The sequence below is a fragment of the Chionomys nivalis genome, chromosome 2 (assembly GCF_950005125.1).
Source record: "Chionomys nivalis chromosome 2, mChiNiv1.1, whole genome shotgun sequence".
NCBI lineage: Eukaryota > Metazoa > Chordata > Mammalia > Rodentia > Cricetidae > Chionomys > Chionomys nivalis.
In genome coordinates, this window is record NC_080087.1 from 36156507 (window position 1) to 36180164 (window position 23658).

A 23658-nucleotide genomic window follows, 5' to 3' on the forward strand; every position below is an offset into this window, starting at 1 on the left:
GTAAACTGAAATAAAACAAATAAAATCACTCTTTCCCTCTGTCCTTGAAGCCTGCTGGCTTTCCGTGGGAGGGTCAAGAGTCATCGTCTGTGGCCAGTTGCGAATGGCTGCTATGTTTGTTTTTCCTCTCTTGGTCTATCTTTTTCTCACTCTCTTCCCAACACAAGCCTTGCTTTTCATTCCCCCAGGAGCCATCTGGGCCAAAGCAGAAACACAAATAATCTGCAGTTCCTCCCTGCTTTTGTTTACAAAGAGCCCAAGCTTGAATTTAAGGACCCCAAACTCCATAGGAGACAGCAAGGAATTCTGTACTCTTGTAATCAGTAACTTCTAGTCAACCTTTAGGGAGTGGGGAAAGTTGGGGATGGGAGGTGTGGAATGGAATACCATGGCACTAGGAATGACCAAGGCAAGCTGAAGTGGAAATTGTCCACCTTGTCCCAGGAAAATGAAGCTCTGATGACAGACAGCCAAGAGTAAGTGCCTACTACATGCTGGGCAACATGCTAAGGGCTCTTGCTTGGTGTAAGCACTATTTACTGGGACAGCAAGTTTAAGTCAGACTGCTAATAAAAGGTGGTTATGTCATAGTTCCAGAATCGTCACCTAGAGTCTCAATCTAGACTCTAGAATCAGACTCCAGAGGAGTTTGCATAATTCACATAGGCAACACATCTGTGCAACCAAGGAATACCACTGATAACAATGAAGTGAAAAAATCTGAATTAAGAATATTTATACAAAAACAATAAAAAAATAAATTAAAAATTAAAGAAAGAAAGAATATTTATACAAGCAGGGCAGTGTAGTGCATACCTTAGCCCTAGCACTGGGGCAGGGACCAGAAGCAGGTAGATCTCTTAAGAGTTTGAGGCCAGCCTGGTCTATAGGGTAAGCTCCAGGGCAGTCAAGGCTACATTTGTCTCGAAAAAATAAAAATGTAAACAGACTATAGTGGAATGTGTCTGAAACCTCAGCACTGAGACAGCTTAGGCCAGAGAATCACAAGTCCAAGACCACACTTAACACATCAAGTTTGAGGCTAGCCTATGTTACATAAAATAAAAAGTTAAAAAAAAAAACCACCCCTGTACAATGACTATCAATCAGGATAAAGAATATTTCTTTAGAATCTCAAAGCCTCCTTGGGTTCAACTATATTCAAGAAAGACACACTACTCACGTGTTTACTTCATCTTCATTTAATAACTGCATCACCAGCAAGGTGATATGAAAGGAACCATCACCAACCATGGCTTTGGCCAGTCGTTTATCCTGTTGTAGTATTGTATTTTGCAAGACCTTAATTCCTGCTGTAATCTAATTACAAAAAAAAAAAAAAGATATAAGTAAGCAAAATTTTTATAAGGCAAATTTTAAATTAATAAGAAAATAGTTGGACGGTGGTGGCACACGCCTTTAATCCCAGCATTAGGGAGGCAGAGGCAGGCAGATCTTTGTGAGTTCGAGGCCAGCCTGGTCTACAGAGCGAGTTCCAGGACAACTAGGGCTGTTACACAGAGAAACCATGTCTTTAAAATCAAAAACAAACAAAAAGAACAAAACATAAGCAAACAACTAACAAAATTAAAATGACATCAAAATTCCGCAACCAAACACATAACCACTGCTTGTTCTCACACTTGCTAGAGAGTTGACCGGGCTGGCCTGAAACACTATATACATTTAGACAATCACGAGATGTGTGTCCATCTGACGGGCCCTGAGCGCAACAGTCTTATTTTGCAGACTGAGTGGGAAAAATCCCCATGGCAGCACATCCTTTTAGAAATGTGTCCTTGTACTAAGCGTCTGACTCACTAATCATGACCATTCCTAAGAAAAAAAGCTTTATTCTTCCAGAGAAAGGCCAAATCAGCAGACAACATTCCATTTCTGTTAGAAGTAATATTTATTTGTCCCACAGTGAATTGCTGGACCTATTCCTCACTGCTTTTAAGATTCTCTAGGATAGGAGGAATTCCAGTAAGAATGACTGCAGGCATTTTTTTCCTGACTTGTGAGGGGTGGGGCATAACCATGGAGACAAAACTGAAGGAAACCCAAACTATAACAGTATGCATCCAGGAGAAAGTCTGCAGGCTGGGCTGCTCTCAGTACCGATTCCTCTGGAACAGGAAGAGGCAGGATGTATCTCCCTCCTCCATTTCCTGTTAGAGCCACAGATGCTAGCCCAGCTGTAAATGTCAGTGCACTGGAGAGCAATCTAAAGTATAACAGCAAGCCCAGAGAGAGGCCTGAGAGAAATCGTAAAAGCCTTGGGACAGCAGAATTATTAAGAGAAAAGGAAACGCTGGGCAGGCAACAGAGACAGCATCCAGTAAAAGAAAACAGAAAAGGGAGGGGAGAGGAGAGCTCGGGCCCGAGCATAGCAGGCTGCTCTGATTCTGGAGCCGCTGTGTTATCCTCAACAATGGCCCCATTATTTGTGGAATGTACTGAGCAAATCATAACACTGTGCTGGGACCTAGACTTTCCCCTTGAACCAGGCTCCAAGTCCACTGCTTAATTGGGCCCCACTGGTTTTCCTTTGTTCTTGTAGAACCCATTCTGAGTGAGAATCTTGTGAAGTCACTTTGGGAGAAAATCTCCCATCCTTGGTATCCTGACCACCTTCCCTGTGGCCTGCCTTTGACAGTGATTCTGTCAAGCCATGTTTCTTCTTAGCAATGTTCTATCCACTGACTTTATCCCTGTTCCGTGTTACAAATTCCCACTGTACTTTCTGTGGTCACAACAACGTCCATCTCTCTCCATGAGGCCATTTCCTAACTCCTAGCTCCTATACCCATTTCCATAGACCATGGTAAACTGAGACTTGAAAATTGTCCAAGGAGTTTAAAAATAGCCTCAACTCTGCTTAAACTGAAAAAGAAAAAAATCAGCAAAAATTGACTCATTTCTAGTCATTTCTGGTTTTGTTAGAAATACAAATTAAGCTCAGCCAATCATAAGCGCCCAACGAACATACGACGATGATGTGACTAGGGGTGTTCTGACAAGGTGACCCATAAAAGGCAACTCTGTACGCGCAATCAACTTCTTTATTTTACCCCCACGTTTTTCCTATAAATACCTGCCTCTGACTAAACCTCTTTTAAGTCTGGTGTCCCCGATTCACAAATTGTTACTTACTCAAACTTTTAAAAAATGATATTGGGCCCAAGATTTTCCTCTAAGAATTTAGTGCCAGAAGCAGACCTCAAAGGAGGACCCCAGGGACCTCGAGGGACATTGAGGCAGCAAATTAAGGAAGGCACCAGGCCCATTATAGCTCCAGCAGGTAGAATATGCCTGAGTAAAATACTGACTGCTCTTCCAAAGGTGCTTCTAGGCCTGACAAACAGCCGAAAGGCCTATGTGGGCTGTTCCCATCGTCGTCCCGCAGAAGACTGCATGGTCTATTATACGTGGGCTGTTCCCATTGTCGTCCCGCAGAAGACTGAATGGTCTATTATATGTGGGCTGTTCCCATCGTCGTCCCGCAGAAGACTGAATGGTCTATTATATGTGGGCTGTTCCCATCGTCGTCCCGCAGGAGACTGCATGGTCTATTATATGTGGGCTGTTCCCATCGTCGTCCCGCAGGAGACTGCATGGTCTATTATATGTGGGCTGTTCCCATCGTCGTCCCGCAGGAGACTGCATGGTCTATTATATGTGGGCTGTTCCCATTGTCGTCCCGCAGGAGACTGCATGGTCTATTATATGTGGGCTGTTCCCATCGTCGTCCCGCAGAAGACTGCATGGTCTATTATATGTGGGCTGTTCCCATCGTCGTCCCGCAGAAGACTGAATGGTCTATTATATGTGGGCTGTTCCCATTGTCGTCCCGCAGGAGACTGCATGGTCTATTATTCAATCATGTAAGCATGAAAACAAATAAATGACTCACTCAGATCGCAGTGCTAGATTACAACTCTTGCTCGTTAAGCATTTTCATTAAAAACACAGCTTGAGTGTTTCTCTTTTTAATTCTATAAACCTTGCTATGACAAAAGAAGAAAATCTTACAAATAAATAAAAACTTCACACACCAAAGTTAATCAGACTCAAAGTGGTAGCATTTCTTACTGGCACTGAAATGACTTTTATGGATGTTCGTCAGAGGGCTTGGTGACCTGCAGAGAAACCTAAGACTGAACCGCAGCCAAACAGTCTAAAAGAATAAGAACAAGATGAGGACCAGCGCCATCCATGAGTGAAGGCACCTGTCACCAGTCCTGAGGATCTGAGTTCAGTCCCCATGATCCACAAGCTGCAAGAAGAGAATGACTCTTACAAGCTTACTCTGGTCATATAAGCTAAATAAAACATAACAAAAATAAATAAGAAAAAGAATGCAGAGCCTCATGTCCTTGTGATTGAAAAAAGCTATAGGGACAAAGACCAAGAGGTTTTTGCCTCAAGTCTTACCTCAAGAGGTCTTAAACCAAGAAATCCTGAACATAGATTTCTGTCACCATTATACAGTCACACTAAAAGAAAAAACCCTGTCCATTATGCCACCAGTCTCCCAGAGAAACTATGCCTTTTGGTATGGACACATCTCCATCAGGTGAACCTGCGGGGTCTTAACTATTGAAAGAAACAAGGTCCATGCTGATGGGGCTACTACATTACTCCAGTAACACACACTTTCATAAGCCTGAGCAAACCAAAATCAATGGAGAAATCATGCACACACTACTGGAAGAAAACAAAGCCACCCGCCCTGCTTTACACTCTGCTATAGTAAATCAACAAACTCCTCCGTATAAAAAAAGTGGGAGAGGATGGGGTTCAAATCAAATCCAGAGAATCTCTGTGTGACCAGTTCCCCCTCAGTAAAGTACACTGTGTGACAGTTGGAAAGAGCTTTCTAACCTGAGGGGACACATAACATTCTCTTTGGAGGAAGAAAACTTTCTAGAATTCCCTGACTCTCTGAAGTCTGAGGGCTACTCTGTTCTTCAAAAACAGAAGCTGATAAAATAGAAACCCAGACCTCTCTAAAACCCCAGCCACTTATGGGTTTCCTCTTCAACCAGCATAGGAAAAAGTTGAGGTATAAAATATTAAGTAGACTGGCCATTGCTTCAATTGCCCCACTCCCTAAAACTGTAGACAGTCCACACACTATCACTGATTGCATGGGGGGTGGGGTAGGTGTCAAAACAAGGTCATGTAATAGCTCCTACCAACTGATGCCTGAGGTACCCCAATCCTTCTAAGTAAAAACCTAAGAGGAAACAGGTTTCTGTCTACTTCTCTGTAATAAATGAAATTATATTTCTAGGATTCTGGTGGTTCTGGACCCTAACACTGTTATTTGATGTGTCTGCAGGTTCTAACCAGTTCACAGCAGTGGACCTCTGCGTTTCCTTCTGTGGTATTCCGGTATATGAAAACCAGTATTTTTTGCCTTTAATGATCAGCAGTACACACAGACTATACGCCCTATGGGTTCACTAAAGGCCCAGCTTATCTGTCTCAAGCATTACACTGTCAGTCCTGCAATTCAAGGGAAAATTCACTTACTTAACATACAGAGAATCTGATACTATGTTCCCTACCAAAACAGAATCTGAAATAAATCAGTTCTTCTCCTACAGCATGTACTCTACTAGCATTGAAAGGCCGCCATACAGAAACTTCAGATCTATCAAGAAACAGTCCATTGCTTAGGTCCCAGTCTGACTGTAGGAATTTCCCCCTCACATGGAAGAGTAAAAACAGTCCAAGGGTTCCTTTGACTGACAGCTTAGAGGTTACAGAGAGGTTTCTGTGGACTTGGAGGGTACTCCAGGTCTCGGTCCAAATTTCTTCCTGATAGTTTTCCCTTTATATCAACTTATAAAAATTCTTCCAGAACCCTCTTGATGAGAAGATAACTAGGAACAAGTTTTAGGTCAAATAAAGTTGGCCTCATGCTCATCTTCAGCATTTTAGGGCAACGTCTTGCATGTGAGATGGTTTTAGACCCTGTGCGCCTTTGAATTGTCCAATAATTGTAAAACTAAAAATCAAAAACTGTAAAATGCTTTGAAGACTATTATTTCCATGAAGCCACATGATACTTGTAATATAGGATTAACCTCAAATCTAGGAAAATGTAAAAGTTAATCTAATCAAGTCACATATTTCTAACCATGCTTTGATTTTTCCAATTAATTTATAGATTCACTGATACCATCTTAAGACTTTTTTTTTTTTTTTTTTTTTTTTTTTTTTTTTTTTGGTTTTTCGAGACAGGGTTTCTCTGTGCTTTGGAGCCTGTCCTGGAACTAGCTCTGTAGACCAGGCTGGTCTCGAACTCACAGAGATCCGCCTGCCTCTGCCTCCCGAGTGCTGGGATTAAAGGCGTGCGCCACCATCGCCCGGCCATCTTAAGACTTTTTAAATGCTTTTTATTCCTAATTACAATCTTTAAAAGAAAAGAAAAACACTCCAGAATCTTAACTGCGTGTTATTAAAAGAAACTAAAACTCTCCGACACCATTAAACCTTATCCATCATCCTAATCCTCCGCCACTGGCGTAACTGCGCAAAGTACATCTCTAAACCAACCCTAACAGTGTAACTTAGATGTGACACTAAAAGAAATGTCCACATATAAAAACTTGACTGAAATCTTACATATTCTACACACTGAGTTAACTGAAAAGCACACCCTCATCTGGTAAATGTCACCACTACATCATAGTCCTAAAGCCTACACTGACGCAATTAGAAAAGCCATCTTTACATCTTTGAAACCTTCTAATTAACTCAACGTATATGTAAGTTTTAAAAATGGCATAATTAGCGTGCTTCTACAAAAGAGACATGCTATATTCTAGTACACCGTAGAAGACTATCTTTGACCTCACCTTGTGACCTTGGTTTTAGAAGTCTTCCAAGCTGCTAGCGTATCATTGCTGAGTCTGTTGCCTTGTTAAGAGTTATTAGAATTTTGTCAGGATGCTATCTAGGATGTTGGGGATAACTCACTGGTAGTGTATTGCCTAGCATACACGATGACCTAGGTTTGATTTCTGAGACAAGAGGGAAAATGCATGTGATATGCATGCCACCCAACTTTTCTTCATAGCTAAATACTCTCAGGGGCTAGAGAGATGCCTCAGAGATTGAGAGCACTGGCTGCTCTTCCAGAGGACCTGAATCAGATTCTCAGCACCCACATGGCAGCTCATAGCCATCTGTAACTCCAGGCCCAGGGGTCTGATGCCCTCTTCTGGCCTCGACAGGCACTGGACATGCATGTGATACACAGACATAAATGCAAACAAAATACACAGAGAGAGCTAAGTACTCTCATTGCCTGTCAACAACCATGAAAAGTATTTGACGAACCAATACTATAGCAATAGTCGAATAAAAGTAAAAAGATCAGCCTTAAACAGAAAAGTGTTCTTTTTCAAATACTTTTCTATTTTTAGGACTGAATTCACTAATCTCCCATAGTTCATTAAGACTAGCAACTTTCACATTACAAAATTAAAGAAACATGACATTAAATGCTTTTAAAAGTCCTGAACAAAATTTGTCCATTAGCATACAAAAAAATCATTCTAAAATTAGTATACTCCTGATTTCAGCAGCTCCTGATGAGTTCTTGCCTGCCTTTCAATGCTGATTTGTTTGAGATAGTTCTGATCATGACTGCCCCCCAAAGGCCCATGTGTCAGCCTTAGTTCCCAGGGTGGCACTTTTGAAATGTGACCCCTTAGGAGCCTAGTTAAACAGGTCAGTGGGTCACTGGCGGAGTGTCCTTGAAGGGATTTCCGTACCCAAGTTCAATCCTCTATCTTTTGCCAAGAAAGAAGTTTCGTTCCACCACAAGCTCCAAGCTGTGGTGTTATTTTGCCTTAGGCCCCAAAGAAATTCCAATCCATCAAGGACTGCAACTTCCAAAGCTGGGAGCCAAAATAGCATTTCTTTGTATGAATCAGTAATCTCAGCCAGCTACTTTGTTACGGAGACAACATATTACCTCTCGTATGAAAGCACATAAAACCACACGTGGGCAGCAGCCAGATAAATAATTATACAGCCATAGCCATTAAAGAACAAGCTTTATTACAAGCCATCAAATCTTTTCCTTCTCTTAAACTAAAATGTAATTACATGTTAACCGCAAAACACACACTCCTACACTACCAGTTAGGATATTACCTCGCTTCAATTCTAATGTATTTACCAATCCTACTTCTTAAAAACATGAAATGAAAAATTTCCACAACAAAGAATTCTAGACTACTAAAAACATGTTTGAAATCAAAGAGCCATGTAATTCTGAATGCTTTCTCTCTCTTTTTTTTTTCTTTAAAACTGGGTGCCAAGAAGCTGAGGCCAAAAGTAGAGCAACTCATTGTGAATGTACTGGCTCCCAAGAGCCTGTTTGCAGGTCACTAAACTGGAACTTGGAATATATTCTCCCATTGAAACAATGTGACAAACAGGCCTTCTTTCCCAGGCCTTCCTACCCAGCCTCCTAAGTGTTTAAAAAGAAAGTGGACATTAGATACTTTAAAACAGACAAATGAAAAACTCTGCAAAAGAATTGATACATATGTCCTCCTCTTGTCCAGTTCTTCCGTCTTCTCCCCGTATTCACATGTAAGCATGATAAACTTATCCCTCCAGAAAGTAAGTCTCCCAAGACAGCAGCATTAAATTAAGCTGCACTGCCCGTGGCTATAAGGTACTCTACCCCCTCAAAATCAATTGTTATTCATATTACATTACAAAATCAGCATTTGTATTTATTACTTTTAAGACTTTGGGGGCTAGAACTGAAACATTTGTCTAGTATATGTGAGGACCTGAGTTCAAACCCTAGCACCACACTTTAAAAAAAAAAAAAAAGACTTCTGATTTTAGCTTGGTATGGTAAAAGTGTTCTTAGGTCCCTGAAATGCAGTAGGAAGGGAAGCTGTGTGTGTAAATGCCAGCACCTACTCCTTCCTGGAAAGCACCCATCTAGGCACTGAGAACACAACAAAACATCTTATAAGGAAAAAAATTAAACTGCAAGAATAACAAGTGACAATCAGAAACTATAACGACCTCTAACTAAGAATGGAATGAGAAGAGGGGAGGCAACCTGGTCAAGAAGACGAGAGGCTCAAAGAGAAAGAGGGACTGAATTGGAGAAGATGAGAACAGCCGTCTTTAAATGGGGGTTCGGAGTACACCTCTATCCCGGTGTCAATGGGGAAAGCCTGAAGTAAGCAGGCAGGTGGGGTGTGCAGCATGAGGCCTGGAAAATAAGCATTTGAGGTTAGACCTATCCACTGACCAAACTGAAACTCACAATCTAGTCACCTGAACCAGAAGAGTTTTTAAGACTGGTGGCAGGCTACCAGGTCTGTGAACTCTAAGCCACATAGGACTCCATCATCCTTCCTCCCTCCTGCCCTGTGGACCACATCCTGTGGAAGACAGGAAGAGTTCCTCTGTCTTATTCTGCTTGGCTCCTTCTCCCTGCACTGTATCCCACCCATCCCCCCACCAACCCTCACTGGAAAAGCAGAGGAGTCAAGCACTGACAGCAAGGGGGGGAGACACCCGAGGATGGATACAAAGAACAGAGAAGCATGAAGGGAGAAATATAAGTCCAATGTCCTCCTGCGCCTAGGCATGGAATCTCAGCTCCCCAGGAGGCTGAAGCAGGAAGGTCACAGGTCCAAGGCCAGCACAGACAATGAAGTGAGGCCCTCTCTCAACAGGAAAGTAAGAAGGGCACCGGGGATATAGTTTAGTGGCACAGCATATCCCTAACATTATGAGGCCCTCTCGGTGCAACCACAGGTACAATCAACCAATAAAATGAACTACCTAGTTAAGGCGAAGAAGTGCAAATCAAATGTTGAGAGCTTACTTGAAGATTCTAGCAGGGGTGCAGCCACTCACATACCCTTAACAAAGACCAGCCCTCTCCTATTAGGGAAGGTCTTTCTTTTTTACCAACCACACAGCTTAGGAAGGGATGCGGTCGGGGTGGTGAGGGAGGAAGAGGCACCTGCCTAGCCATCTAGATCAATCAAATCAATCCTGGTGATCAGTGGGCTGACAGGTATCACAAGCTGATTACCCTCATATCTAAACACACTGGGAGACTCTTTAGTGGAATGGTCGCTAAGCAACGAATCAAAACAAAACCTGCCTTCTCAGCCAGAAGTCATGTGTCTTCAGGGAAGTCACTCCAGCTGTCTACCACTAGGTTTCCTCCTGCGGCCTGGCTTCCATCTGCCCACTAAAGCAACAGAGCTTGGCTTCCTGCTCTGGCCTACTGTCCATGTGTACACAGCCCTAAAGCAGGAGGAAACCAAGGCAAACAACGGACAAGCAGCTAAAGATGATGTGCAACAGCTCATACTCTCAGTTGGTGTCACCTAAACTCTTCCAAGGACTACCTTACTGCTAGAAAACCCATCACATGAACCTGAGGTCATTTTTTGTCTCCCTAAGGTGTCGTCTCTCTAGTTAAACTCTATCTCAAAGATGGGGTACTTCTTAGAATGAGCCAACAAAACTTAGCTGGTTTTTCTCTGGTGTTTATTTATTTGAATTAAAATTCTTCGCAGGTCTCAAATTATAGCTTAGTGGTAGAGCACAAACCTAGCAAATATACAGCCCTGGATTGAATCCTCAGCAACACTAAAAAACTGCCTAGTCTACTGGTCCCCGACCTTCTAATGCTGCACCCTTTACTACGGTTCCTCACATTGTGGCGACCCCTAGGCATAAAATGATTCATTGCTGCTTCATAACTGTAATTTTGCTAGTTATGAATGGTCTTAGGTGATTCCTGTGGAATGTGATTCCATTCGACACCCAAAGAGGTTGCAACCCCCAGGTTGAGAACCGCTGGCCTAGTCAAAGAGTATGTGGAGTCACAGTGAGATTCGGATCTGGCCGTGCCCTTAGGCTAAAATGTAAAGGCAGTCAGCCTTGTGGAGGACGTAGTATTCTTCCCAAGTGCTTTCATTCCCACATCACAGCATTAGTTCCAGTTAGATACAGTATGTTTTTTCTATCTTAAGACTATCTCGCTGGGCGGTGGTGGCACACGCCTTTAATCCAAGCACTTGGGAGGCAGAGGTAGATGAATCTCTATGAGTTCTAGGTCAGCCTGATCTACAGAGCAAGTTCTAAGGCATGTGCAGAAAAAAAGAAACAAAAACAAAATCCCAGTATGAAATCACTGACTGGTTGCATTGTATTTATACAACACTGATTTTTCAGATTTTAATAGATTTATACTGAGTTTGATATGCAATCTTAAGTTAGTATAGGTTGAGTACTCCTCGTCCAAAAACTTAAAATCTAAAGTGATTCAAATCCAAAACACAAAGCAAAGGAAATTTTTCATATCTGATATCATTTGGGTGTAGTCAAGACCCAGAAGCACTGGGAACCATGCATTAAATTACCTTCAGGATATGTGAAGAAGGTAAGTATGAGGAACAGATGCTCCCTGTTTAGACTTGGATGTCACCCCAAGATTCATTATGTACATACAAATACCTGACGAGTCCAAAACATGTCACATTCCTGGTCTCTGGCATTTTGAGCAAGGGACACTCAATCTACTCAGCAACGAAGAATGTTTAAAGAAACAACACTGCAATGATAGCCATCACATGAAGGCCCGTGAATTAAGATGCCCCATTTCCTATCTTTCCAAAGGCTTCAGAGTCCTCTCCTCCCGCATGCTCGCTGCTCTCTGCCTCTCAGGGCCTCCTCCACTAAGCAAGACTTTGGAAATGATCTTGACAGGGACCTGTGAGTATGGCTTTTAGATCAACCAAATCAACACTGGCAAGCAGTGGGCTTGCAGATATCACAACCTGATTACCCTCATATCTCCCTAATATCTGAACACATTGGGAGGCTTTAATGAAATGATCTCTAAGCAACAAATAATAATTTAAAAAAAAAAAAAAAACCTGGTTTCTCTTCTGGACACAAGTCATGTCTTCAGGGAAGTCACTGTCTTCTGTCTACCATTTGGTCGCCAAGTGTCTGACTTCCACCTGGCCATGTTATCATTAAATTTGAAAAAAAATTAAATAATCACAACTATTATGTAAACAACTTGCTATAACTTAAATGTGAAATTTCCCTACTGGGATTAAAGGCATACAACCACTGCCTGGCAGAACTAGGAGATTTTAAACATTTAAATTATACATTACTAAAATGTTATCAAAGACTGTTAGACTCTCAAAGCAACTGGGCTGATAAACATTTACTACACTTTAAAGATAGTTTAGAATAAATCTTCATAGTAAAAGGTTCTTAGAGACTATCACCTTTTTGTTGATGATCGGAACAGACAAGAAATAGTTGGGTTGATAATCTTTCGAGGGTTTTTTTCTCTTCTTTCTGTGCTCATGCTTGATGCCTTCATTTTCCTTGCTTCTTTTTGAATTTGTTTGAGGTACGTCAGTGACTAGAGGAAAACAAAGTGAGAAAGTGTCTCACACATTTAAACAAAGATAACCTAGTTGAAAAAGGAAGAAGTCATGCAGTGTATATAATAAGCAGCAATCATTTTCGAATGTAAAGCAAGAGTCAGCAAGAATTTCCATAAAGAACAAAATTGTAAATGGTTTGAGCTTTGCAAACCACAGGGTCTGTCTTGCAGCTACCTAACTCTGACAAAACAAATCAAAGGATATAGCTGTGTCCCAATAAAACTTTATTTACAAAAGGAGGTCAGACAGATTTATACTTTAGGTAGGGCAACACTAACAAGCATTCTCTACTACATGCCAAAGGGTTGGTTTTGTTTTTTCCTCACTGTTTTTGTTTTGTTTTTTGAGGAAGGGTCTTGCTATAAAAACCAATACCCCTTCTTAGGCCACCAAGTTCAGGACTATGAGCATGAGCCATTACGTCTGACAACATGGTTTTTCTACCACTAAAAAAGTGGATTGTTGGTTGGTTGGTTTGTATTTGCTTATTTCACCCATTCCCTGTGACCTAGCTTCCTTCTGCTAGCCCACTTCCTCCTAGCACAATGTCCCACCGCTTCCCAGCAAAACTGGTGACCTAGTACTGAGGCCACTGTTGATATTCATGATCCAAACTGTAGCAAGAGGATCATGTCAGACAGGCTCTAATGCCAATTTACAAATCTTTCCACAGGCTAAAGAGGAGACAATATGAGCATCAAATTGAATAAAAAATTTGGTAGTGTGAATTTAGCAGATATGATCAAACCCACCATTTCATATTGATTCTAAAAAGAAAAAAATTAAAACCAGAATTCAGTTACCTCTGGAGAAGTCAGAGAACCATTATTCTAAAAAATAATCACTCATGTGCACATGGTATAATTTTATACCCATATAGTGTGTTTTGGGTTTTCTGCCTTTAATCCAGTGCCCTTTGACACAATCCACTTGTGACATTGTGAGTCACTGTCATGTTTTCTCTTGTTTATAGGATCTTCTTGGTATTTACCAAGTTTATCTGTAGAACCAAAACACAGCATCTCTCTGCTTTCTCACTCCCTGACTTCATTTTCCTCCCAACTTTGAAACACAGTTTGTGTTCCGAAGCCCAATTTGCTGTTATTTCATTTGCTTGCTTTCACATGAAAAGATAAAAAGCAAATATTTATATAATCATCTAGTTTACTGATAAAATCGGTGACTTGAGGTCACAAAGTGCAAAAAACTTTGGCTGTCTGCCCTGAATCTTTCACCAGATTATTTATAGTAATTTTACTGGTGAGCAAAAAGTCATCCGTGGAAATACAGCTTGCAAACTCATAAACTTAATTTATTATACTTGTTAATTTTCATAATGACTTTAGTAGCCTTTTATTGTACACTGATAAACTTGATGTCAGTGACAAGGGCCATTACTTTCTCAACCGCAGATTTTTTTTTAACAAAGCACCACGTGCCATCTTATGTAAATTATCTAATTTCTCCTCAATTCTATTTATTCATTCAAAAACTACAAAGGAGTGAATTAGAAGAGAAATTAATTTGATTTAATTAAGTACTCCATCTGTTATTGTGGGTTGATTGTTTCCACACTTGCTCTTAATTAAAATGCTGAGAATAAATTAGAGTTTGTTTTGATGTTTCCTTTCTTGTTACTTAAGCAGATAAAAATCTTTCAAGTAGGCTGGGAGTGACTCTGTTCATCTGCAAGTAGAGGACTTGGGAAGGCTTAGGAGGGAAAGCTACTGAGTTCAAGGCCAACTGGGGCCATGCATAGAGTCACTATCTAAAAAAAAAAAAAAAAACCCAGTCACCTAGTGATATCACAACCGTCTGAGTCGGCAGCGTTCTCTACCATGTTCAGAAGAATAATAACAGCCCAATGGGTCGGCCCACCCTGACATCTACCCCATCTACAGTGCTTGAAGGGACTGGTCCTGTAGAACAATAACCACGGGATGCCCAAGACTGGGGCAACAACAGGATGTCTGAGAGGAGTTTGGCGACGGTCCAGGGAAGATGGTGTGCCAGAGGACTTGAACCAGACCAATGACTCACTGCAGGGAACATTTTGTGGGTGGGGCTGACTGGACAAAAGGGTCTACTGAGTGACACACCGCAGCACCCAGTGCCACTAGGAGGAGCGAAGAGGTGTTGGAAAGATGGAGGGTCGGGTACTGTTGTGTATGTATGTTGTTTTTAATTGATTTGGGAATGGGGGTTTCTTTGGGGAGGATGCTGCAGGGGTGAAGGGAGGGTATGGAGAGACTGGGAGGTGAGCAGGAATGGGATGCATGATGTGAAACTCCATAGAATCAATAAAGAATTACATTATAAAAAATAAATAGCCTAGTCTCAGAGCATAGCCATTCATTATGCAGGACATATTACTGTATGGAGCATTTGTCTTCCCAACTAACTATATAAAGGACACAGAACATAATTTATCTCTTTTTAACTGACACAGCATAATCGCTGATATCTGTATATACCAAGATAAATCTTTTCTATACAAAAAAAAATTAGATGATTTTTGGTTTATATTTTAAATTTTTAAAGATATGCCTTAACAAGTTAATAGATAATAAAATGGTCATTTCCTTTATCTCAAAATCCTTAATAGTTATATTAGAACTGTGTGAAGAAGCCTGGCATGGTGATACATGCTTATGTTCCAATGCTTATTAGGGCAGGAGGATCATAGAAGTTCAGGCCAGCCTTAACTACATAATGACTGTGAAGCTGCTCTGAAGGCCAGGAGACGGTCTCAAAACATACACAAATATGATCAAAATGAATTTTAAAGACATAAAATGGTGTAGGAGGTCCTTCTGTGTGTTGCTTTTCTTGGTTAATGAATAAAGAAATTGCCTTGACCTGTTGATAGGGCAGAACTTAGGTAGGCAAGGAAGATGGAACTGAATGCTGGGAGAAAGAAGGGTAGAGTAAGAGACACCATGGAGCTGCCACCACTGGAGATAGACATGCTAAAACTTTGCTGGTAGGCCACAACTTTGTGGTAATGCACAGATTAATGGAGATGGGTTAAATTAAGTTGTAAAAGTTGAGCTCCCGGGACTGGAGAAATGGCTCAGAGGTTAAAAGCATTGCCTGCTCTTCCAAAAATCCTGAGTTCTGTAGACCGCCTTGGCGAGTTACTCTGTCTAGGGTCTGTAACCCGCCTGGCTGGTCAGTTATTCCAGGGTCACGGAGAGGTACCACCTGAAAGACATGGGCTGATAAGAGGAAGGAGGCTAGGCAAATTTGTCGAAGCCTCCGTTTATTAGAGTCATGGTTGCAGCTTATATAGCCCCTGGCTGAGGAGCTTGGGGGGCTGGGGCATGGGATCTTGCCACATGGTCCATGCCGGTCACATAGGCCAAGAGGTTACGATCGGTCAGGTCACGATTCCTTGGTAAGGAAGTCACGAGTTGACACACCTAGTTCTCTAGATAGTTAGAGTGTGAGGCCAGCTCCGCTAACAGATAGCTCTCTATTAACAGTTAATTTGGGTGTGGGATAGGCTTTGTCAATAAAACAATTCTCAATACAATTGGGAAGTGGAGCCCTCTGTAAAATTCCTCAGGGAGGTGATCCCTATAATAATTTTGGGGGGGACATGGCTCCTGACAGAGTTCAATTCCCAGCAATCACATGGTGGCTCACAACCATCTGTACTGGGGGTCTGGTGCCCTCTTCTGGCCTACAGGCATACACACAGACAGAATATTGTATACATAATAAATATTTAAAAAAAAAAAAAAAAAGAGTTGAGCTCCCAAGGTCCAATTGAAAGGCAGAAGAAGGGAGAAGACGAGCAAAGAAGTCAGGACCATGAGGGGTTGGTCCACCAACTGAGGCAGTGTGCCTGTTCTATAGGAGCTCACCAAATCCAGCTGGACCGAGTCTGAATGAGTATGTGATCAAACCGAACTCTCTGATTGTGGCTGACAATGGGGGTTGACTGAGAAGCCATTGATAAAGGCACTGGGACTTGTTTTTACGGCATGTTCTGGCTTTTGGGGACCCTAGTCTATATGGATGCACAGCTCCCTAGGCCTGGATGTAGGGGGGAGGGCCTTGAACTTCCCACAAGGCAGGGTTCCCTGCCCTTTCTCAAGGAGGGTGGGAGAGGGAGGAGGGAGTGTGGGGGAGCGGGAGGGGAATGGAAGGAGGGGAGGAAGTGTAAATAATTGAATGGAAAAATTTTTTTTAAAAAGTTTAAAAAAAGAAATATAATAAATAAATATAAATATAAAAATAAAAGTAAATAAAAGTTAGAGCTAATGGGCCAAGCAGTGATTTAATTAATACAGTTTTTGTGTGATTATTTCAGGGCTAAGCTTGCCTGGCGGCCAGGACGAACAAGCAGGCCCTCCTCCTACAATAAAATAAGGATTAGCAGCTTCTACAAAGCTGAATTTCACATTTAGGAAAGCCATGTAACTAGAAACCAACTTTCAAATATTTTGTTTTGAATCTTTTTTTTTTTGTTTTGTTTTGAATCTTGATTTAAATGTGGGCTGGAGAGATAGCTCAACAGGTAAGGGTGCTTGCCACCAAGCCTGATAGTCTGATTTCAATTCTCAGGACCTACATAGAGAAGAGAGAAAACTGATTCCCTGAAGTTGTCCTCTGACCTCCACATGTGTTTTGGCATGCACACACTCATACCTATCTACCTACATACATGCAGACATACATATATATCCACACAAACAAAAAAGTGTAATTTTTAAAATGTTGCTTGATTGTTTAGAATTGACAATCTAGATGACTATGATCAGTGAAACTAAAGCTCTCCCCCATCTCCTGTAGGAAGCAAGCTGGGCTATTCCTATCAGCAAAATAACTCCCACTCCCCGTTCAGCAGCAAAGAGCAGCAACACCAAACATTTTCTGGATGTTTCCTGGGTTTTTAGCCAATTTGTGATCTATAAGTTTTGACAACAAAGAATCAGATAACTGTTAGCACTCAAAAGCATGACAAGTATTTAAAATGAAATAAAGATGAAGTGCATGACTAAATGTACTGTCCACTGCTTCTAAATATTTGTTTAAATAATACAGTACTTACTTTCACAATCATCTTGAATATCTACAGTAGCAAACGGCATGTCCGTCAGAGAGTCCACAGTGCTGGCTTCTAATTCCCCTGAGACTTTGTCTTTACTTAACACACTTTCACATTCGTGGGAATTTATTTCTCCTATAACAAACCAGAGAAAGAAACAAAGATTATCCAATTGTTGAACTCCTATCCAGAAAACAAAACACCTCAGCTAAGCGAAAAATACGTAGCATCCTGCATGAAGAGAGGTTATGACTTGCTCTTTTAGCACAGGTTTGTTTATAAAGATGCATTTTGACATTAAACAGTAAGATTTCAGGGCTGGAGAGATGGCTCAGAGGTTAAGAGCACTGGCTGCTCTTCCAGAGGTCCTGAGTTCAGTTTCCAGCAACCACATGGGGGCTTACAGCCATCTGTACTGAGATCTAGTGCCTTCTTCTGTCATGCAGGTGTACATGCAAGCAGAACACTGTGTACTTAATAAATAAATCTTTAATAAAAAAAAAAGTAAGCTTTCTAAAGCTTTAGTCCTTTTTTAAAATGCAGTGTTCAATCTGGCATAGATGACAACAGAGAAAATCTATAATCTTTCATCTTTAAAAGCCACATTTTTTTTTCACATCATCTGGCAACAAAGTGTTCACTTGTTTATTGTGTCTTCTCGTGTTCATTTTCAGTAATATCAGCTATATAGGGGACTTTAAAATATATCGTTTACCGTTTTTATTAGCATATATTAATTACACATTACAGGTTTCATTAAGTCATTTCCATACATGAACACAGTGTATTTTGATCACGGTCACACACACATAGACACACGCACACACACACTTTGCCCTCTCACCTCTTCTCACTCACATTTTGTGTTCTAATCTCTATAAACTCTAGTCTTTTTTTTTTCTTTCATAAATTCTTCCACTCCACCATTAAACTTAACACTGGAAATCTAGTTAAAAATACTTGAGGCAGCTTAGTGGATAAAGGCTCCTGCTGTGAAGGTCTGGCCACCTGAGCTGGATCCCCAGAACCATGAATGGGTAGAGAAAACTGATTCTGATTGTTTTCTGACCTCCATCCATAGGTCACAGCACACATATCCCCCACATATGCAAGAGATTGTTCAACACATGGTTCTAACTATGCATTTTTTGAAATTCAGCTATGAGACTCAAATCGCCCTCACAGTGTTTTGCACTGCCATGTCAGGCACTAAACTTTACATTTAGTCTTTGTCTTCTTGTTACGGGTGGAACACCCACAATGTTGTGGGTGGAGGGCTAAGGAAAGGAAGACTTCAACTGATAAAGTTAATGCCAAGTTACTTGTCAGTGGTCTCCCCGGTACCATTATTCACCACACCTCTAGTGACAGCCACAAATGTTATTTGGACTGAAGAAAACCCAGGAATACTTACATAATTTTCACCCGGTGTAATCAGTGAAGACTGACCTGCCCTGAAGACTATAAAAGAAAACATGCATTTCCTTCTGCTGTAATCCTCTATTTTCAAATGCAATAATTGCAAAACACATTTCATTAAGAATATGGCTTACATTCCTGGAGAGATGGCTCAAGGTTTAAGAGAACTGGCTGCTCTTCCAGAAGATCTGGTTCAGTTCCCAGTACCCACATGGCTCAGAGCAATCTGTTAATTCCAGTTCCAGAGGATCCAACACCTTCTCCTGACTTCCAAAGGCACTGCAAACTTCTAGTACACAGATATAAGACACAGCAAATGAGGCAGACGCACAAAATAAAATAATAAATCTGAAGGAGGAGGAGGTGGCTCTTTACAGGGCTAGGGAGATGGCTCAATGGTAATAGCATTTGTTGCTCTTCCAGAGAACCTGGGTTCATTTCCCAGTGTCCAGCTCCAAGCACCCACATCTGGAAACTTGCCCACTGCCTGTAAACTCCTGTTCTGGAAATTTCACACTCTCTTCTAGCCTCCTTAGGGACCTGGATACTCCACCATACATACATTCAGGAACACTTGTGCACATAGACACGTGTATGTACAAACATGCACATATACACACACATGCACACATTATAAGTAAATCTTTTAAAATATAAATGTATATATAATGTGTATGTGTGTATATATGTGTATATGATATACATATATAATATATACATAAACATATATAAAGTGACTTACTTACTCAGGGAAACAGTTCAGAAGTATAGTACCTCATATGAACAAGGCCCTAGTTTCAATCTCTGGCATCTCCAAAATCTAAATAAATAAAACAAAAAAAGAATACTGTCTGCAAACTGGGACTGTCCAGGCTATAATCCTAGTGATTAGAAGACAGGATGGTCTCAACTTCAAGTCCTTCCACAGCCTGAGTTCAATGCCAACCTGAACATCACTAGTCTTGGTTTTAAAAACATAAACTTTAAAAGTAAGCAAACAAACAAACAAATCATAAACTCTAGTTCCTCTACCTTCTCCTCCTCCAGACAGAAAATAAGTAAAAAAGAAGACTGGAAATATAGATCAGTGGCACAGTGCCTTCCCAGCAAAGTGTAAGGCCCCAGTACTTTAAGAAGTATATGTTATATTTTACAATATAATAATAATTCCCATAATAGTTCATAGCTAATATGCACACTAAAATACAAAATTTTATCACAATTTGAGTGATTTCTAAAATTATTCAAACACACCCACCCAACCTGTTTTCTGGATTTTAAAAAAGATGGTACCTTTCTCAGTCATGTTCAATATCATAAAGACACTAAAAGTGTTTTCTTAATAATGCTATTTATACAATTCAGACTTTAGGAAGTATGAGTGTGTAGAGGTTTGAATGAGAATGGCCCTCATAGGCTCATATATTTGAATGCTTTATCCCCACTTGGTAGAATTATTTTGGAAAGATTAAAAGTGTGGCCTTTCTGGAGGAGATGCGCCACCAGGAGTGGCTTGAGGTTCCAAAACCCATGCCATGGCATTCCCAATGAGGGTGCTCTCTCTCGCTCTCTTGCTCTCCCTCTTTCTCTCCCTCCCTCCCTATGTCTCTCTGCCTCATGGTTGTTGTCTGAACATATAAACTCTCAGCTACTGCTCCAGTGCCATGCATGCCTGCCTGCTGCCATGCTCCCTGAGATGACGGTGCCATGCACACCTGCCTGCTGCCATGCTCCCTGAGATGACGGTGCCATGCATGCCTGCCTGCTGCCATGCTCCCTGAGATGACGGTGCCATGCACACCTGCCTGCTGCCATGTTCCCTGAGATGACGGTGCCATGCATGCATGCCTGCCTGCTGCCATGCTCCCTGAGATGACGGTACCATGCACACCTGCCTGCTGCCATGTTCCCTGAGATGACGGTGCCATGCATGCCTGCCTGCTGCCATGCTCCCTGGAATGACAGTGCCATGCATGCCTGCCTGCTGCCATGCTCCCTGAGATGATGGTGCCATGCATGCCTGCCTGCTGTCATGCTCCCTGAGATGATGGTCATGGATTATTCAGCCCATGAAACCACAAGCAAGGAAGGCCCCCAATTAAATGTTCTCTTTTATAAGCTGCTCCTTACAGCAACAGAAAATTAACTAAGACAAAGTGTCTGGTACATATATGTTCAACAAATTTTAGGCCACTATAAGTCTCCTCACAAGCTCAGAGTACTTGAACATCATGAGAATAAGTTGAATGTTAGTTTTCTGTGTATGACAGTAGCATTTTAGAAACACAAATGCAGCTTAGACTTAAAAGTTTGAAGAGATCAATATGGATCTTGAATCTTCACAGGCAGCTCCATGTAAAGGACCATCACCCACCAGGCAGCTTATATATATACACACACACAAAAGAATCTTTCAACAAAAGAGCACTTGTAAGCCAGGCACAGGAATACACACATGCCTCTAATCCTAGCACACAGAAGAACGCTGAGCTCAAAGCTAGCCTGGGCTACAGACTAAGACTGCAACTCAAAATAACAATATCAATAGTAAAGAATTTTTAAAGTGCTTATATAACTAAACATATTACCTATACACTATCACCCATAATATATATGAAGACTGAATAGAAATCAGAATACAATTAAACATATCACCTATAAACTACTACCCATAACATATGAAGACTGCATAGAAATTAAAATGAAAGAAGTACATAAGCCCAACTACAACTCTCCTAATTTTTTCTCAGTCCAAGCATTCAGAGACAGGACACAGTCCCAACATGACCCTAGCATGCCAATACTATTTCCTTAGTCCATGTTTCACGTGGAAAGTTCCTGACTCACAATGGCTTCAAGTACAACCTCTCAACCCCATGATGGTGCAAAAGTTGGCCATCATTCCTACTACTGTGACTGAAGGGCAGCTCTCAGAGCCAAGAAGGCAGGGCATGGGACAGGTTCAGGCTCTCAGAGCCAAGGAGGCAGGGCATGGGACGGGTTCAGGCTCTCAGAGCCAAGGAGGCAGGGCGTGGGGTGGGTGCAGGCTCTCAGACAAGGAGGCAGGGCGTGGGGTGGGTGCAGGCTCTCAGAGCCAAGGAGGCAGGGCGTGGGGTGGGTTCAGGCTCTCAGACAAGGAAACAGGGTGTGGGGTGGGTTTAGGATCTCAGAGATAAGAAGGAAAGGCACAGGCTCTCAGAGCCAAGGAAGCATGGGGTGAGTTCAGAATCTCAGAGCCAAAAAGGCAGGGCATGGGGTTGGTTCAGGATCTCAGAGCCAAGGAAGCAGGGTGTTGGATGGATGGGTTCAGGATCTCAGGCAAGGGGTCAGGGTGTAGGGTGAGTTCAGGATAGCAGAGCCAAGGAGGTAGGGTGTGGGGTGAGTTCAGGATCTCTGAGACAAGGAGGCAGGATGTGGAATGGGTTCAGGATCACAGAGACAAGGAGGCAGGGCATGGGGTGGGTTCAGGATCACAGAGACAAGGAGGTAGGACATGGGTTGGGCTCAGGATCACAGAAACAAGGAGGCAGGGTGTGGGGTGGGTTCAGTCTCCAGAACCCACAGAGTCTGAGGGATGTGGTCAGAATCTTGTTTTTTCTGTTCAACTTTCCTTCCTGACAGCTATTCAGGAAAGCAGTGAACATTCATTAGAAATGTTCAAATTTTGGGTGTTGACTCTTTCCAGACTAGGGACATGAGGCATGGTCCCCTCTTGTGATGTTGGAAGGAGTCCCAACTTCCAGGTAGCCCCATGATCTTGAGATAAAAGACTCAATACTCTAGAGGGGACTGTGTTGCTAAGCAATGATGTTCAGCAGGCCAGGTATATTTTAAGGCCTATTTTCCCCTTACAGTATTTGCCGCTTGACAATGAACACTTACAGCACAGATTCTTGGCAATATACAAAACAGAGGAAACTGGCTTCTGGGTTGTCATACATTCTGAAGGCGAAGAGAATAATTAAAATAGCATGGTGAATTAAGTCATTCTTTAAGAAGTCCTTGATCGAGTTTAATTTTTAGTATCTCGTAAGATCAATTAAGCATCTCCATCAAGCAAGCAAAGCAAGTGCTAAGGGAGTCACTTGATGAAGCCAAGGGAAGACTCTCACAGCAGCCCCAAACCCATCAGGATCGGGATCCCACCCCAAGCCAATCAGACCAGGTCTACAGTGGGGTAGACCAAGTCAGCCTCCACGATTCTTTAAAAACTTCTGGGTGATTCTACTGTGCAAGGGAAGTTGGAAAGCCACTGCCAAAACTCTCACTTTTCCTATCCCTTGATCCTCCTCTAAATGATGGATTTCAATAAAAAGTATGATCAATCACAAAGTAAAAAGGCCACTAAGGGTGCCAGCAATCCAGTTTCCTTCCAGGAACCTAGAGATCCCTTTGGCCACACAAGAAGGACATGACTCTGTTGCTCTCCACTTGTCTGTTGTCTCCTTGAGATTCTGAACCCAAGTGATGAAACAACCTACCACTTTAATCAGGACACTTGGTGAAAGTGGGAACTTCCAACAATTATCAGCAAACATGGTCCCTTCCTCTCTGCTCCTTCAGTGCCCCTTTGATCCTTCCACTCCTAGCACGGAGCCAGCTCGCCGCAGGTACCCTACAAATTTTTACTGAACAACTGCACAAAGTACACACCTGGGAGTGGTTCCTAATTCACTGTAGTGCAGCTGTATCGAT

At 41.9% G+C, this 23658-nt stretch overlaps 1 protein-coding gene across 4 annotated transcripts in view; it reads right to left on the reverse strand.

The window, feature by feature from the left end:
* Positions 1-23658, reverse strand: part of Akap7 (A-kinase anchoring protein 7) — a 129349-nt gene that overhangs the window by 101691 nt on the left and 4000 nt on the right. For 2 of the 4 annotated variants that reach the window (XM_057763014.1, XM_057763015.1), the window contains exons 2-4: positions 17548-17679; positions 12324-12463; positions 1184-1320 (exon numbers count right to left, since the gene is read on the reverse strand). In XM_057763014.1, coding sequence (XP_057618997.1) covers positions 1184-1320; positions 12324-12463; positions 17548-17679 — 409 coding nt within the window. Of the gene's footprint in view, positions 1-1183; positions 1321-12323; positions 12464-17547; positions 17680-19097; positions 19116-19709; positions 19784-23658 lie in introns of those variants that run through there. The other 2 variants (XM_057763016.1, XM_057763017.1) reach the window with 2 other exon arrangements.